The sequence below is a fragment of the Anser cygnoides genome, chromosome 1, assembly GCF_040182565.1.
Source record: "Anser cygnoides isolate HZ-2024a breed goose chromosome 1, Taihu_goose_T2T_genome, whole genome shotgun sequence".
In the NCBI taxonomy this organism is placed as follows: domain Eukaryota; kingdom Metazoa; phylum Chordata; class Aves; order Anseriformes; family Anatidae; genus Anser; species Anser cygnoides.
Window position 1 is genome coordinate 82,548,761 of NC_089873.1, and position 18,162 is coordinate 82,566,922.

An 18,162-nucleotide genomic window follows, 5' to 3' on the forward strand; every position below is an offset into this window, starting at 1 on the left:
AATTTTTAACTAATCAGAGTCAGTAATTACAATTCATAACCTGTCTAGACATGATCAAGTGGATATATATCTAGCAAACTGATTTGCATTGGCATATTCTCACAGTGCATACAGATATAGGTTTTGAACACTCAGCTGCTTTCTTCAGTAGAATTATCTCGGGAAATTTCTGAATCTGTTTTTGGAAATATTTCCCTGAATCCTTACTGTCATCTTGTGAAAGCAAAATTTCTGATGTAGCCAATAATGTTGCCATCAGCTAATACTGCCTGTTTGAATGCCTTGCCATATTTTTTTTTTTTTTTGCTGCTTTTGCAACATTGGTACCATGTTACAACAGAAGTAAAGCATCTTTGCTTTCAACTGCAGTTCCTGTGAGCATGTTAACTTTGGACATTGTAAACTACATGCCAAATTCTGCTTTGTACCTGAAGAAAGATAAAAAGGGACAAATGAATGTCCAAGGACAGTGCCTTCTGCAGCTTTGGGATGAAACTTGTCTGGCCTGCATCTGTTTATGTAGCTACACTGTGTGTCCTTGTCCCTTGGCTAAATTGGTTTTTTTTAGAGCACTGTGCTACTTTTTCCCCATACAGTGATATATGAATTAACTCAAGTATCCACATTGTGCTGTGTAATGCAGATGTGCCTGTAATCTGGAGGCACTGTGTAACAGCTCAAAGTGTGAGAAAAGAACTGAACCACAGATCTCCCAGTCTGCCCCACCTGCTGCTGTTTCATCATCTTACCAGGTCAGATAGCTGACTAAAATGACAAGACCAAGGTTGACAGCATTTGGTGCTAGGTTGTAACTTACAAAGATACAACACTATTACTTTATGTGTGTAAGCTCATATGAGTGTAAGCTTAGTCTTCAATGTACTTCTTTCAGTATATTAATTAGAGAACTTAAGATCTAGTCTCCATGGGTCATGTGGGATCAAGCTTCTGGAAGAGCACAGTATTTTGTGTCTCCATAAGGTGAACATTGTTCCAAGGGGAAAGTAAAATAGCATCTTGAAATTAAAGTAGGAGGTACTGATGTGCTTGCAAACATTTCCAAAACCTGCCTTGTAGAGCATTTTAATAACATGGTAATGTTTATGTAAAGTGAGCTTATAGTGTCACACTCGAATCTAATAAAGTGGACATCCATCATGTTGTAATAAAGAGAAGAGCTTCTAATTAAAGTAGGACATCATTTGCAGGATTAAAGTCATTTAGCGTAATTGAAAAGTGTTAATACTCTATTTTATCCTCTTCCATTGGTATCACTTCAAGGGTAAAAACATTTTAAGGTGAAAATGCATCTTGTGTCTTTAATTGAATGTTATTACCTACCGATTGTACCATGTTGAAACTGTTTAATTACAAACCAGGAAAATTAATTACCATATTGTGAACCAGATCCCTGAGGGTTAGAACATTCTTTTTTGGCAAATAAATGCAACATAAAAATTGATACCTACATGGTTTATTATCGAACCTTGAAACATAGCTCAATGTGATTCATTATACCCTTATGTTAATCTTAATTGAGCATCAGTGAAGTAACACAGGTTAGTGTTACCATCTCAACACAGAACTTGCTAGAATTTGCAATGAGATGCCCTAGAATAGGTGAGTTTCCACATACTGCATTTCTTCATTAAAACAGGGAAGACTGTGTTTTGGCCAAATTAAGCGCTATCCACTGAACTTGCTTTAATTTTCACGTTTGCAAGCCTGGCTACAAGTTGTTACCTGGATTTACAGTCTTACTTCTGCTTTTACTCAAGGAACCATTTGCAGCACCACTGTTAGTGTTCAAAGTAATGTTAAGTAGTCATGTTAGCCCACTCCAATAATTGTAGGGCATTTTTCATTCTGAATCTATTTCTCAACCTTGTTTTACTGAGCACAACCAGCTGGAAGGGAGGGGAGCTGTTCCCTCCTGAGTAATTTCTTGTGCCAACTTGTGCATGAATGTCTGGTCCTTAGTACTTGGTAGCCTTTAACCAGGAGTCTAACGTCCACCCACCAATGAAATACTCCAGGACAGGACATCTGTAATTTTTAAACTGTCTGGATTAAATTCATCCTTGAGATAAATCCAGAAGAAAGTGGTATTACATTACAACTTGCCGAGGCGACCGGCTCCGGGGCAGACGCGTGCTGCAGCGGAGCGCGGGATCGGGACAAGCAGGGCTATTTTTCGGGCATCGGGCCTACGTGAGGGAGCCGCCAGGCACCGGCAGCCCTCGTGAGGGAGGCTGACGAGGCGTAGGCGGAGCCAGCAGCGTCAGCGACAGCTCCTCCCCCCTGGCCGTTCAAAGGCAGCCCTTAGGGAGCGCGAGCGACCAGGAGCGCTGTGACCAGGGCCGGCAAACAGGGAGCGACGCGGGGGGAGTGACAGTTAGCGAGGCAGTTAGGGGGCAGGGCGGGCAGCGCTCACACCCGCCCATAGGGACAACTCCTCTAACGGCACTCTCCCGTCAGCTGGGCGGCAATGGTCTCCACCAGGCACGGTGCTTTCTCTAGGAAGTCAGTACACACCCAGACCGACTGCCCGCCCAAACATGCGGCAGTTCAGGTCTCCGGATGCGGGGAGTGTCTGAGCCTCTTGCTGCCATCGGCGGGAGGCAGAGAGACTGCTTGCGTGAGGTGCGGAGGGGAACGGAGGGCCCTATTTGTTGGCCTGACCCCACACATAGGGAAGTGTGCTGCCTCCCTGGGGCCAGGGTCAGAGACGTTACCAGGAAGCTTCCAAACCTGGTTCGCCCCTCTGACTATTACCCGCTTTTGATAGTCCAGGCTGGCAGTGACGATGTTGAAAAGAGAAGCCTCAAGGCTATCAAACAGGACTATAGGGGGCTGGGACGATTGGTGGAGGGAGCAGGAGTGCAGGTGGTGTTTTCGTCTATCCCTGCGGGGGAAGGGAGAGGCACGGAGAGGACACGGAAAGCTCACGTGGTTAATAGGTGGCTCAGAGGCTGGTGCCAGCATAGAAATTTTGGGTTTTTTCACCATGGGGAGCTTTACTCGGCACCCGGCCTGATGGCCCCAGACGGGTCCCTATCTCCAAGGGGAAAACGGATCCTAGGCCAGGAGCTGGCGGGGCTCATAGAGAGCGCTTTAAACTAGGTAAGAAGGGGGACAGGGCTCAAACAAGGCTTGTTGGAGCTGTGCTGGGGGAAACAATGGCTAGGCTGGGGAAGAAGGCGATGGCCCAGCTGAAGTGCATCTACACTAATGCACGCAGCATGGGTAACAAACAGGAGGAGCTGGAAGCCATCGTGCAGCAGGCAGGCTACGACTTGGTTGCCATCACGGAGACGTGGTGGGACCGCTCCCACGACTGGAGTGCTGCAATGCCTGGCTATCGGCTCTTCAGGAGGGACAGGCAGCACAGAGGGGGTGGTGGCGTGGCTCTCTACATTAGAGAATCTTTTGATGTTGTGGAACTCCAGTCTGGGAATGATAAGGTTGAATCCCTGTGGGTTAGGATCCGCGGGAAGGCCGGCAAGGCTAGCATCCTGGTCGGGGTCTGTTATAGACTGCCGAACCAGGATGAGGAGACGGATGAGGAGTTTTATAGGCAACTGACAGAAGTTGCAAAATCGTCGGCGCTTGTCCTCGTGGGGGACTTCAACTTCCCGGACATATCCTGGAAACACAACACGGCACAGAGAAAGCAGTCTAGGAGGTTTCTGGAGAGCGTGGGAGATAGCTTCCTGACGCAGCTGGTCAGTGAACCTACCAGGGGTGGTGCCCGCTAGACCTTCTCTTCACAAACAGAGAAGGACTGGTGGGAGATGTGGTGGTCGGAAGCTGTCTTGGGCAGAGTGACCACGAAATGGTAGAGTTCTCTATTCTTGGCGAGGCCAGGAAAGGGACCAGTAAAACTGCTGTATTGGACTTCCGGAGGGCTGACTTTGAGCTGCTCAGGACGCTGGTTGGCCGAGTCCCTTGGGAGGCGGTTCTGAAGGGCAGAGGAGTCCAGGAAGGCTGGGCGCTCCTCAAGAAGGAAATCGTGATGGCACAGGAGCGGTCCGTCCTGACGTGCCCAAAGACGAGCCGGCGTGGAAGAAGACTGGCCTGGCTCAACAGAGTTGCGGCTTGTGCTTAGCAGAAAAAAGAGGGTTTATAATCTTTGGAAAAAAAGGGCGGGCCACTGAGGAGGACTACAAGGATGTAGCGAGGCTGTGCAGGGAGAAAATTAGAAAGGCCAAAGCTCATCTGGAGCTCAACCTGGCTACTGCCGTTAAAGACAACAAAAAATCCTTTTACAAATATATCAACGCGAAACGGAGGACTAAGGAGAATCTCCATCCTTTACTGGATGCGAGGGGAAACCTAGTTACTAAGGATGAGGAAAAGGCTGAGGTGCTTAATGCCGCCTTTGCCTCAGTCTTTAGCGGCAATACCGGTTGTTCTCTGGATACCCGGTGCCCTGAGCTGGTGGAAGGGGATGGGGAGCAGGATGTGGCCTTCGCTATCCATGAGGAAATGGTTGGCGACCTGCTACGGAGCTTGGATGTGTGCAAGTCGATGGGGCTGGATGGGATGCACCCGAGGGTACTGAAAGAACTGGCGGAGGAGCTGGCCGAGCCGCTTTCCATCATTTATCGGCAGTCCTGGCTATCGGGGGAGGTCCCAGTTGACTGGCGGCTAGCCAATGTGACGCCCATCTATAAGAAGGGCCGGAGGGCAGACCCGGGGAACTATAGGCCTGTCAGTTTGACCTCAGTGCCAGGAAAGCTCATGGAGCAGATTATCTTGAGGGTCATCACGCGGCACTTGCAGGGCAAGCAGGCGATCAGGCCCAGTCAGCATGGGTTTATGAAAGGCAGGTCCTGCTTGACGAACCTGATCTCCTTCTATGACCAAGTGACGCGCTTGGTGGATGAGGGAAAGGCTGTGGATGTGGTTTACCTTGACCTCAGTAAGGCTTTTGACACCGTTCCCCACAACATTCTCCTCAAGAAACTGGCTGCTCGGGGCTTGGACTGGCATACGCTTCGCTGGGTTAGAAACTGGCTGGATAGCCGGGCCCAGAGAGTTGTGGTGAATGGAGTCAAATCTGGTTGGAGGCCGGTCACTAGTGGTGTCCCCCAGGGCTCGGTACTGGGGCCGGTCCTCTTTAATATCTTTATCGATGATCTGGATGAGGGCGTCCAGTGCACCCTCAGTAAGTTTGCAGATGACACCAAGCTAAGTGCGTGTGTCGATCTGCTCGAGGGCAGGAAGGCTCTGCAGGAGGATCTGGATAGGCTGGACCGATGGGCTGAGGTCAGCTGTATGAAGTTCAACAAGGCCAAGTGCCGGGTCCTGCACTTGGAGCGCAACAACCCCAAGCAGAGCTACAGGCTGGGAGATGAGTGGCTGGAAAGCTGCCTGGCCGAGAAGGACCTGGGAGTATTGGTTGATAGTTGGCTGAATATGAGCCAGCACTGTGCTCAGGTGGCCAAGAAGGCCAACAGCATCCTGGCTTGCATAAGAAGCAGTGTGGCCAGCAGGTCTAGGGAAGTGATTGTGCCCCTGTACTCGGCTCTGGTGAGGCTGCACCTCGAGTACTGTGTTCAGTTTTGGGCCCCTCGCTACAGGAAGGACATGGACGTGCTCGAGCGAGTCCAGAGAAGGGCGACCAAGCTGGTGAGGGGTCTGGAGAACAAGTCTTACGAGGAGCGGCTGAGGGAGCTGGGCTTGTTCAGCCTGGAGAAGAGGAGGCTCAGGGGAGACCTCATCGCTCTCTACAGTTACCTTAAAGGAGGCTGTAAAGAGGTGGGGGTTGGTCTGTTCTCCTACGTGCATGGTGACAGGACGAGGGGGAATGGGTGAAAGTTGCGACAGGGGAGTTTTAGGTTGGATGTTAGGAAGTACTTCTTTACCGAAAGGGTTATTAAGCATTGGAACGGGCTGCCCAGGGAGGTGGTGGAGTCACCATCCCTGGAGGTCTTTAAAAGACGTTTAGATGTAGAGCTTAGCGATATGGTTTAGTGGAGTACTTAGTGTTAGGTCGGAGGTTGGACTTGATGATCTTGAGGTCTCTTCCAACCTAGAAATCTGTGATACTGTGATACATCGGAGGTAACTTTTGTCCCACTGTTTGCAACCCAGCATGCAACCATTGTGCCCAGATGAGTAAACCAGCAGCTTATTAAAACCAGTGAAAATGTAAAAGCATTAAAATAGTGGACTGTACTGTAATGTAGGACAAATTATAATCCATAGTTACCTGGTCCTTGAAAGGAGGAGTCATGATCAGCTCCTACTGAAGTGTAAAATATTCTCTGGAAAAATTATTTAATACCCTACTCTATGCTTTTAGGTTTATTTTTAGCCCATATAGATTAGCTTAAAATTTAGTAGTGAGTCATTAATAGAAAACACAGTAGAGGTATACAAAGCCACAGTAAAGACTGAAAGCTTATCAGGGTATGGTAACAGGGTTTTGGGATATTACTGAGACAAAAAATGTGTATTTTTTATACAGGCTTGTTGAGTTGGTATTAGAGACAGACCCTATGTGCCTGGAATTTATCAATTCGTTATCACTGTTTAATTTGTCTCCTCTGTTCCCCTCTCTGTCTCATTCAGCCATGATGCTAACCTTTCTGTTCATATTGCCTCTCTTTCTTTTCCTGTTCTTTATTCTCATCTAGAGTTGTCTTAGTATAACTTTTTCCTTGAAAACACAGCCCTCACCACTAAAACCTTTTAAGTCCTTTTGTGTGTATTATTGATTCGTTCAGTCCTTCATCATATTCAATGACTGCTACATTCATTTTAGTTATTCTTACTGACATCTCTCTTTTCTCCAGTTCAGCCCAAAGGCAAAAGCTAATCTCCCTGTTCTGTGCTAAGTGATGTCTTATCCTATATAAAATTATTTTTTTCTTTCCCATGATTTCCACGTTAGATTTATACCCTTCCTCTTTACCCTCAAGGCTCCATGTAGCTTTTCTGCTTTGGTATATTTCAGTTTTAATTTCCTTTTACTTCTCCTTTAAACTCTTGTGCTATGCCAGCTTCTCCTACTTTATGACCTGTTTGTATCTTCCTCCCACCTTTACTTCTGTGCTGTGCTCTTACTTTCTTCTTCACCCAGATCATATTCACTGCCAAACAATAGCCCTATGCTCCCCCAAGTCTCCAGAATTCAATTTTCTTCTATCTTTCTAATATTTACTGTAGTAGTATACCCGGCTTTGACAGCTAGCCAAGTATATTATTAACATTTTTAATTCAGAATGAAGTTAAACGTTTAACAAATACAGATCAGTCAAAAGTGATTGCTGGAAAATTTCTTGTCACCTAAATCCCTAGCCAGAACACACTATGCTATGAAAGGGCTGTTTCTAATTTAAACTGCAAGTTGCCCAAGGCAGGAAAAAATTGTCTCTGTAGGTTCATAAATTCATAACCACACTTACTTTTTATAGAGAGAAATTTTAAGGAAAAATCATCATATCTTTAGCTGAGAGAAAGGTGGCTCTCTTAAAATTCTATATGTAGTACTGATATGAGATAAATTGTCTTTGCAGAATCTGCTCTTCCCAAACCAGCCTCTCCAACCCAACAGCAGGTATTCAGTATCACCAACTGGAGACCTCACTATTACCAACATTCAACGGTCTGATGCGGGCTACTACATTTGTCAAGCACTGACGGTTGCTGGAAGCATTTTAGCAAAGGCTCAGCTGGAGGTCACTGATGGTGAGCTATAGAAATTCCTTTTGTTTTCTGTAAGACTGTATCTTAATGTAATCAAAATAAAGGCATGTGAGGTCACATAATTCATACAAATAAACAGACAAGTTTCTACAAAAAAACACTGTGAAAAGGGGTCTCTGCACAATTCTCTACAGTATCAAAAGGGCACTGAAGTCCAGTTTGCCTTTTACATGCTCTTAGTAGTACTTAATAGTCCAAACAAAGGACAAAACAGCTTAGAATAGGGTTGGTGAGAAACGAAACTGCTCAGTTCGGTAGAGCTAAGGTAGGAATGCAAAAAATGTTGTGAAGAGTGAATAGTTATGTGATTAAAGCAATGGACTGGGGTGCAGAAAAAGAAGTCTCAATTCCCATCTCAGTCCCAGCCTTCAGTATTACCGTAGGCAACTTGTTTGGGAGTGTATCCCTAGCTCAGTTTAAATCAACATAGTTGCCTTCAATTACTGTAGTACTGGTAGTTTAGAACAGCTACAGCACGTAGCCCTTTAGTCGCATGTAGCCCTTTAGTCCATGTGTGAAAAAGACACCAAGATATTTCCCTACTTCAAAGCTGTGTGCTAAGAATTTCTCAGTATGTTTAGGTGTGAAGAGAGCTGTATAAATCCGTAGGCAAAGAAGAGCTGGCAGGAAAGAAAAAGCACTACATGATCTGACTCGATGCTTTCCTTTTCAGAATTTTGGGCTTGAATGTTATCATGCCTTGAAGTTTACCGTACTCCCTATACAAATAGCAATCCTTTTCTTATATCAGGAATCCCATTGATACCCCTCTTCATCCTATTGTGAATAGAAGGGAGTTTTCATTCTTTAATGTTAGTAAAGACAACAAGAGAATTCCTCTTACACTAGGAGATTGTGGCATTCCCCTGCATCATTATTCCTTATCTTAACTGACTCATTAAATATCTCCTGACAGACTTTGATGAATTTTTGCCATTAAAACTGTTGTTATATGCAGAGGTCTACTTTTACAGTTCCCTCAGAGACCTGCCTGCACCATGAAAGTTTGAAAAGATGTCTAATTCTGAATAATCTGGCTTTTCACAAGAGCATATTCATCACAAGTGACAGGCAGAGAGGTTCAGGCACGTTACAGAGGTTTGAGCATTAATTTGATGCCTTTTCTTTGTTTTCCAAAAGCTGTTTATATTTTTTATGACAAGGGGAGGTAATTTCTGCCTTATCCTTGCATCTTTACAAGCATATTGCTTTTTGGTAAAGCAGTTTCTGGAGACTAAAGGCTAACCTTCGCTCTGCAATCTCTAAGTCTTTTCTGTCATGGTCTATGACAAAATGATGCATTTTCATTCAGTTCAAATTTAAATGTAGATTAAAAGGTCATTTAAAATTAATGGAAAGGCAGTATTTTTTAATATCTGTCTGTAGCACTGCCGGATTCAGTGCCACAACTGTGATTGGAATAAATAGAACACACAAACATTAGCTAAGAGGGCATTGAGCTGTTAATGGTTGCACCTGCTGATGCTGTACAGATTTACTGCAACAGGGGCCAAGAGGATAAAATCAGGTTCAAGGATATCAGTGATGAGAAATTCTTCCTCTTGACAGACAAGCCGTGTGGTCCATCTTTATCTATTTCTTGGGGAGGGGGGGGGTGGGAAACAATCCTGATTGACCTCACTGGAATTTTCATTAGTTTATTTAACAAGTCAACAGAAAGCTCATAAAGGTGTCCCTGCTAAAATGCAAACTCAATGACAATCAGTCTCAATTAAAGGTGGTGTGCATTCCACATTGCTGAGGAAAAGCATGAGCTGGTGGCTATGCTGCTGAAGGAATGCAAGGCCTGTGTTCTTCAAACACATCCCAGAACCTAATGTCAGCATGATCATTATGAAATAATAGAAGGTTACTTTACAGAAATACCATTTCATCCTCAAGTCAAAGGGCAGGTGAGTTCAGGAGAAACGTGCCAAAACAATGTTGTGGAACTGAAATTATGTAAATAAATGTCCCATTAGATCACAGACATTTTTTAATTGCTTTCAGTTAGGAAGTTAACCATCAATGTCTGACTAATCTGTTTTAGTTGATGCTGAGCAGAAGTTATGGAAGCTAATGATTTTTATCAGTAGGGAAATCTAATTTCATGGTTTTAAAAATATGATAAAAGATAAATGCTGTGCATTCTAGCTATATACTTAAGCATTAGTGTCCCAGTTTTTGGCTGGTGATTTCAGTTTTACTTCACAGCCCAGAATTTTTCTGTTTGGTTAATGATTTAATAATAGTGGCGAACCATCTTTTTCATTTTCAATACATTTTTGTTTGATCCAGGGTAATTTAGATCCAATTGAAGTTCCAATACAGAATGAAAACATATGTCATGTGCAGAAAAACAAGTGCTTAATTATACCATATATAGCAGTGTTTCAGTTGTTACATTTTTGCACTTACATGTCTTTACTGGAAATATTTTTAACTCAAGTGTTCACATGAGAAGAGATTACTAGCTGTGATGAAATGTGCTGAGTTGAGTGATAATTTTGCTGATTATGGACGGTGCTAAGAGCCCTCGGTGTATTTGAAATTCAAATCTTGTGTTTTCTTGAAAGGCTATCATATAATCCACTGTCTAATGCACATCTGGAAAAGCAAAATCATTTACAAAATTGAGACAATCTTAGCAGTCTTTTCAAACTCCAGAAGCAAATATGCAGCTCAGAGTCTTAAAGTGACAGATCATTCAAATAAAACAAATGCTTCTATCTAACCATGTCTGTATGCAAGATAAGAGTAATTTACATTTTTTAATTTACTCCATAGATTTATCCATCATACATAGAATATTTTGGAGAAGTTCTCAATTTCCCATAAGATAGTCAGTATTTATATTTATTACTAAAAAATTTGACCACTGCATACTCACCTGTAGGATCTGCCTACAGTTTACCCTGCAGTTGCTGTTTGGGATGAATATTGCACAGAGGAGCAAGCTTAACATCTCTCAATAGATTTCTATGACAACATAAAAATTAAATGTTTTAGGATACTCAATTAAAAGGATCATGTCTATGGGCATTTGAATAAAGCAAAAGGCTGAAGCTATAAGAAGAATTCAGAACAGATGTAGAAAAAGAAAAAAAGAGAGAAGGAGTTGGCAGCATACCTCAACAGCTCCCTCTCCAATGATTTGGAATAGACACTTAAGTCATTTTTCCTGACCTCCTGTGCAAGTTCTTAATTATAGGTGTGTTGAATATTCTGGGGTATGTCTCTCAAATCCCCCTGGAAGAAAGCAGAAATGAGTGATTTAGTAACAGTCACAGTTCAGCTATCTGCAAATCTGGCCACCTTCATTCTTATCCCAGATCCAAATATATATTAAATATTTTATAGCAAGTGTGACGGTTCCAAACAGGAGAGATTCAGAACTGTGAAGCTCTTCTGCAAAAAAGACAGAGGAAGGAATGGTCTCTGCTTTTCCACCTCCCAGGAGAGCACACTACCCTATCATACTAGTGTTCATCATAAGAATTTTGTGAGTTGTGTCCCATTTTCCTTGTTAATTTGCCAGGAAAACTTCTCGAAATGTTGATTTTGGAAGTGCCATAGTAAAGTTAAGACTTCATTTTGTCATTCTATTTTTTTAATTTCCTGTTGTAATTTGACAAAATTCCACCCAAATTTAAACATGATTTTAGTTCATCCAAATTGCATCAGTATTGAACAAACTATTCATCTCTTCCTCTCTGATACTCTGCTGAAAATATAAGCTACATTTTGTCACAAAAGGAATCTGATAATTTTTCAGTTGCCAGAATATATATATGGTTTCTGGAAGATAGTTTCAAAGTTTTTATTTTTTTGTTTGTTTGTTTGATCGATTGATTGATTTTTTTTTGAGTGAGGTTAATTTTGAAATTATCTTCTCTTTTTCTGTGCAAATATAATTTAGTCATATGAAGTATTCTGTGAAATATATATAGAATTTTCATGCTAGGAGAGAACAATGTGTAACAAAAAAATAATAATAATAAGTGGCGTAAAAGAAACTAACAAACACCTCTATCTTTCTGTGGACATTTTTATGTTATTGCATTATTCCTCAGAATGCTTATCATACTATGTTTTTAAACCTCTAACTGAGTTTTGTATCCTTACTATAGATGAGACCTATGTAGTAGGAATAAAAGCACATATACGCACATTTGAGAGAAGATTTACAAGTCCGAGTTGTGAAGACAATATAGTTGTTCACAGATCAGTGGAAACCCTAAGTGTTCATTTAACCTTTAGCCTTAGTGTCATGGAAACCTGTAGTGGTCTTTCACCCATAACACCCTTGAAAATGAAGATTCCTTCTGGCCAGGAGACTTTCAATTACATTATTGATCAAAGCTATTTAAAGGATTATGAGCTCCTCATTTGGGCTGTAAAAAGAACCTAATTACATGCCAAAGAACAATATCTGTAATGCATTAGATTTTAAAAATACCTACATTGTTATACATATGACAGGCAATTAGCTGCAGGAAATAACTACAATGGAATAGTTAGCAAACTAAGTAGTTTTTTTTTCCTTTTTTTTTTTTGATAGCTAGAAAACTGGGAGTTGCTGTTCTACATTGAATCTAAATGAAAATGCACACAACTGAATTTTCATTTAAATATACTACTAGCATAGCTGCAACATGAGTCTCAGCATAAGCTGAGATCAATTTTGTTTCACCAAGTGGCTGAACTATGTAGTCATAAAGAACCTTAATAAGATCAAAAATCTTACATCAAGGTGAAAATGTGTTACTTTTTTTTTAATATAGTAAATTGTGTCCTATCTCTGAATTTAGCTGGTGATATCTGAGAATTTCCAAAATAGCTTTCAAGTTCTTTCATTAATAAAAAATCTGTATTGGTGTTCTATTTTCAGTTTCAGTTTCAATAAATGTGATAAACTCACCCTCCAAGGTGTTACTAATGATTCTATCCTTTGAATATTTTGTTAACAAAATTAAAGTAGTTAGCTTTTTTTTTTTTTGCAACAATTTCAGAAACAGTTATTTTAAGTATAAAGTGAACTGCCAACATATCCCTAATATTTTTGTTTATTAAATAGCATAATGAACGTGCTTTGGAACTGTTGAAGGTTCCATAGGCTTGCATCTTAAACAGCTCAAATACAACAGAAACATATTGCTTCAGAATAGGCTATTTTCAGAGTCAGGTATTGTGTATGAAATATAATGACCCAGATTCTCAGATGGAATAAAAGATTAAAACTCAGTCGACATCAGTGGAAGCAGTCTAATTTTTACGCCGTCTAAGAAGCTAATCCTGTCTATTACAATATTTAATGTCATATGTAGAATTGTTAGGTTGTTCAAAGATTAAAAACAACAGTAGCGTGGCAGGCAAATACATAAAAATGAATTCGTGATTCTGTTATATTGATTTCATGAAGGAGTTATAGCCTTTTTTAATTCAAATATTCCTCATTCATTTTATATAAACGCATTATTTAGGAACAAAGAGTTATATTTTTCTGCCTAACAGATGGCTCTGAGAATAGGTTCAAAAGCAGAATTATTTATGAAAAATTGTTCTTTCAAGAAAAATGAGTATGAGCATTATACCTCATCTTCAAGATATCCCACTGGTCAGGGAATGAGGCTTACATGCAGCCATGCACTCGCTCACTGGTTACAGAATCCTTTATGAAGCATTTCAAGCATGCAAATGTAAGTTATTAGGGAAAAAAAATAGCAGAGTTCATTGCTTTACAATGTATGAGATGATTTGATAAGTAAGTTGTTAAATAGCTTGTTTGAACTTTTCTCTACTAGACAGTTTTTAGATTGCACTAAATATTTTGTAATCTTGTTTGATATTTTTGCTGAGGAATACTTGCAAATTGAGCAAGAATGGGGAATATGGTTTGTGCCCATGCTAGAATGGCTATGGTGCTTCACTTTGAACTTTAACAGATTTTCTCTTTTATGCCTTAAATCAGGTAAGCAATTAAGCAGATTTTGATGTGACATTTTTTAACACGTGCTTTTTTAAGACATTTAAGTGCTAAAGTGCTAACTTTAAGTCCTAAATTGGAAGAAATAAGAAATATAACTCAGTTCCTTTCTGAGTCAAGGTCTTAATTTTCATCTTCTCTCCATCAAATGAGTCTGATGATCTTTGCTAACAGAAGTTTATATATATATAGGCGTTATCTCGCAGTGGCAAAATAAAAGTCTCACAAAAATGCTTTTTAAATATACCAGTCAATCAGTAAGGTGTATCTTTAAGTTTTGAAAAAATAATGTTTGTAGCCATTTTGAGGCTAACATAAACCAGTCTGTTAAAATTGGTAGTGTCAAGCAATGGACTGACTGCAGTGCACTATTGTCAAAGTCATGAATGCTAATACGTGCGTTGCTGTTTAGTCTTGACAGATAGACCTCCACCCATCATCCTCCAGGGGCCTGTCAATCAGACGCTGGCAGTGGATGGGACAGCTCTGCTGAAGTGCAAGGCTACTGGTGACCCGCTTCCCGTTATCAGCTGGTTGAAAGAAGGCTTCACCTTCCTGGGCAGAGACCCTCGAACATCCATACAGGATCAGGGGACACTTCAGATTAAAACTCTGCGGGTGAGTGGCGATAACAAAGCAACTACTACAAGTAATATGGAGCTGGTAGTGTGAGCCTCAAGCAGCTCTACTATCTTGCTGTCTGCTGTGTTCAAAATGAACTTAGTTGTCTCATCTGCTGTGAAACTATCACCAGGTCCAAATCCTGTTTCATTCTTTGACATTATGGTAGTGAAGGGAAAAAAGAGGGGCCAAACTAACATCTGATTCCACTATTAAAAATCCCTTAAAATAGAAGTGATGTTAAAAATCTTGTGTAAGTCGCAATAAAACATGAGTTGCAGGTGGATAGACATGTAAGAGCCCTGGTTATCTTTTCAGTCAGGTTTAAGATGAAGCCATTGGTCTGTTGACTCTGTTAAAACATAGAGCAGTTCATTTTCAACACCTGGCCATTATTTTCTAAGGAGTTATTGTACTAGCAAGGGATTCTGGATTTCATCAGGGGTTTGCCCGTGCTTTTTTTCCATCAGTGAGTCTTGGCAGTCTTGAGCTGGGCTGATTTATTCCAATGTTACGCTCGCTGCAGATGTTTCATAAGGCTGCGGATGAGAGCAGACAACTTATACTGTAACATACATGCAGTTATATTCAGAGGGATTTCTGTTCAAAATGAAAAGTCTATCATAATATTTGCATTTTAACACATAAGATATAATACGATATCTTAAAGGTACAAAGAAATTTTGCAATATTCCAGATAGTATAGTGCCAGACTTTGTTGGTAAATGCTCTATCACTAATCTTTGTGTTTTTATTATTTTTTTACCTTTAGATAAAAATGCATATTTGTTTTTGTGTATTTGAGCAAGTATGTGTATAGAAAAATAGTAAGGTAAATGTAATTATTTGTTAAGAATTTACAGACTATTTCAGCAGTCCTTTAATTTAATCAGCAGTAATCTCTGCACAAAGCTTTTTCATCCAAAAAAAAATAAATGTCAAGAAACATAGCTACTGGGGGCAAGATATAAACAGCAGTTTTGTTTTTTTTGGTACCATCTCATCAGTGATTGTAGATGGATTGCTAATTTCTTTGGAACACAATGGCATTTATTAAAAAATTTATGCTACCTTTCCTTGAGTAAACAATTTATCCTTCCTTCCTGGGCTGAAGGCAGGTTTAGGCCATGAAGGTTAATGCATTTTTCCTGTATAGCTGGATTAAGGAGTGCACTTGAATACTCAAGATTCCCCAGTAGTATTAGAAAGCAGCAATTAAAGGTGGAAGTGTAGTGATTTCAAACAAACTTTGAGGCATCGATGATGGGCTGCTGTGGAACATCCATGAGGCAGAAGCTCCTGGGATACTTGTGTGCATGCAGCTATGCAAACATCAAAATAGGCTCTGAATTGTGCCAGCACATTCATCTTGCTGGTAGATGCACAAGGTCTGTAAATGAAGCAAAAAAAATGCTTGCAAGGGGAGTGGAAAATAATATTAGTAGAGAGTGTGGTTTTGAAAGACATGAAGCTTTTATTGATCCTTAAGTGGCTAATTCACTAGTAACTGGTTTTCCTTAAAGGCTCAGAAGGACATTTCTTATAAACCCCTTGATTTCAGTAATGTTTACTCCTCAAGTCAGACTTACCAGCAAAAACTACACATCACCTTAAAAAAACAATTTTCTCTTGTAGGTTGAAATTTAATGTATTAATTCTGACGTGTTTTAACTTTTCTCTCAGACCTACCCCAGCAGGAACTGACAACACTTCCTAAGCAAAATAATAATAAATAAATAAATGAATGAATGAATAAATAAAGTCCCACAAAATATGCCCAAGTATACTTATACACCCATGTTCAAAAGAAATGAGTATCACCCCCATGTCCTAGTCCTCAGCCTTCTTTTCCCCTTACAATTAATAATCATTATTGCAATCATAAAAGATATCAAGATATGGGTAAAGGTGAGCCACTACTATTTAAGCCTTTGAGACCATCCTCTTCTGCTGTGTAATTAATCTCTCTTTCTGTGTGTAAATCACATTATTCAGGAGTCTGCAGCAACCACAGTGACCCATGGGCCACAGACATAAAGATGAACATAGAGATTTTTCTGATGATCCAGTCTTCCAGGTTGCCATGGAAGACAACTGAAAACACACAATATGTCACTCACTCAGTAGTACCCTTTTAGACAGGTCAACAGTGGAGGAAATCTTCCTTCTGCTTTGTAGAAGTGTACCCTGCCAGATGTAGCCATCTGCATAAGAAAACTGTTACTATACAGAATAGCAATGATTTTCCATTGACCTTCCCTGTTGTTTTTTTTTCTCCCTCATAACATAAAAAAGTATAAATAATTGAATTATCAATACACTATGTCTGTGTCTAATCCATCCACAGTCTGGAAGTTAGATAATTTACCATAACTTGCAGAGGCAGCATATCTCCGGCTTGCTTTATATGTCTAGTTTGCCTTCTGCAAGTTACTCTGTTGTGTATACCACATACTTCATTGGGTTTGCCATACACCATCTGTCATAGTGGTACACAAATGAAGTTAAGAACCACAGCATTGAGAAATATTCTCCATCATCACATAATGAAAAATTATAGATTTAATAAAAGCTTGGAAGAAGCAAGATAAAATACAGTGCTTCAGAATGCTGCAAGCCTCTCTCCTTTGGAAAAGCTCTCTTTACAAGAGTCTTATTTTGTTTGCAGTGCCTCTATATTTGGGGTCCATGAGCCATTGTCAGAGGGGTTAAATTATTCCTTGTTTTTCATGGCAAAAGCATCCCCTAAAATACAAGTTATGATCATGTAGATAATTAAATCGGCATTACCCAGTTGCTTCCTGCCCCTAAGAATGGTACACTGCAAACCCAGTCTATCAGAAGAAAATACCAACAGAATTCTAACTTGACAAAGTTAAAGATCAATTAAATTACATATCAACAAGTAATCTGAAGAGCATCACTATTATTTGCCTTTACATTCTTTTCGAAGGGTTGGGTATAAGCACGTTTGTCGTAGTTCCAATCTGCATTTAGCAGACCACCCATTACAATTCCTTAAAGTCCAATAAAGCTTCTTGGATGCTGTCCTACTTCCGTCAAGTCATCTGGTGGTGAATATAATTCTTCTTCTTTATCACTAGAGTCAGCATTCTCCCTTTTCTGCTTTTATCTCGAGATTACCATGCTTTATACATAGTGGTAGGACAGCTCTTCTGTATATTCTGTGCTTCGTAAAGTCACGGTCTTCCATCCGTCTCTGTTTTTTTCTCTAATTCTTGTCACAGAAATCTTTATTTTAAATCTTAGTAAGGAATAGCAAAATACTTGGCAAATTTTTCAGTAGAACAACGAGATTAATATTGACAATATAATTTAAAAGCTGTTCCCAAAATAAATTTGGAGTATATGAACTGACAAAGGAATCACAATAATTTTGTACAAATCCAGAGTCTCGTGCTACCATACTTTAGTTCTCTAAAATTAAGCCACCATTAAATGATTATTTGAAAATGTCTAGTGCCCTCTAGCCTGATGTAAAATGTTGGCTAAGTCATTCTTACCAAAAAACACTTAGAAAAAGAAAATTTGAGTAAACTCTGTTATCTGATTCCAAAAAGCTAAAACTGCCCTTAAATGTTCTTTATGTCTAGCTGTCTGATACTGGAACTTACACTTGCGTTGCTACAAGTTCAAGTGGGGAGACATCATGGAGTGCTGTGCTGGAGGTAACAGGTAAGACATGTCCAGGGGCCATTTTTCAGATGTCACAAAATGAAAGCATAGACTATGGTCAGAGCAATCTGAGTCAAATACTCTATTCTAGAAATTCTGGGTTTGAGATGGAGAAGGTTTTAAGTAGGAAGGCTGGCTTTCTT

General features: G+C 40.4%; 1 protein-coding gene across 22 annotated transcripts in view; it reads left to right on the forward strand.

Moving 5' to 3' along the window:
• ROBO2 (roundabout guidance receptor 2) overlaps positions 1-18,162 on the forward strand; it is a 473,555-nt gene that overhangs the window by 359,026 nt on the left and 96,367 nt on the right. For 21 of the 22 annotated variants that reach the window (XR_010833100.1, XM_067001298.1, XM_067001316.1 and 18 more), the window contains 3 exons: positions 7,527-7,698; positions 14,115-14,320; positions 17,938-18,019. Coding sequence is in view for 21 of the 22 variants with exons in the window: in XM_067001298.1 (XP_066857399.1) it covers positions 7,527-7,698; positions 14,115-14,320; positions 17,938-18,019 (460 nt within the window). In the remaining variant the exon portion in view is untranslated. Of the gene's footprint in view, positions 1-2,457; positions 2,644-7,526; positions 7,699-14,114; positions 14,321-17,937; positions 18,020-18,162 lie in introns of those variants that run through there. The other variant, XM_067001328.1, reaches the window with a different exon arrangement.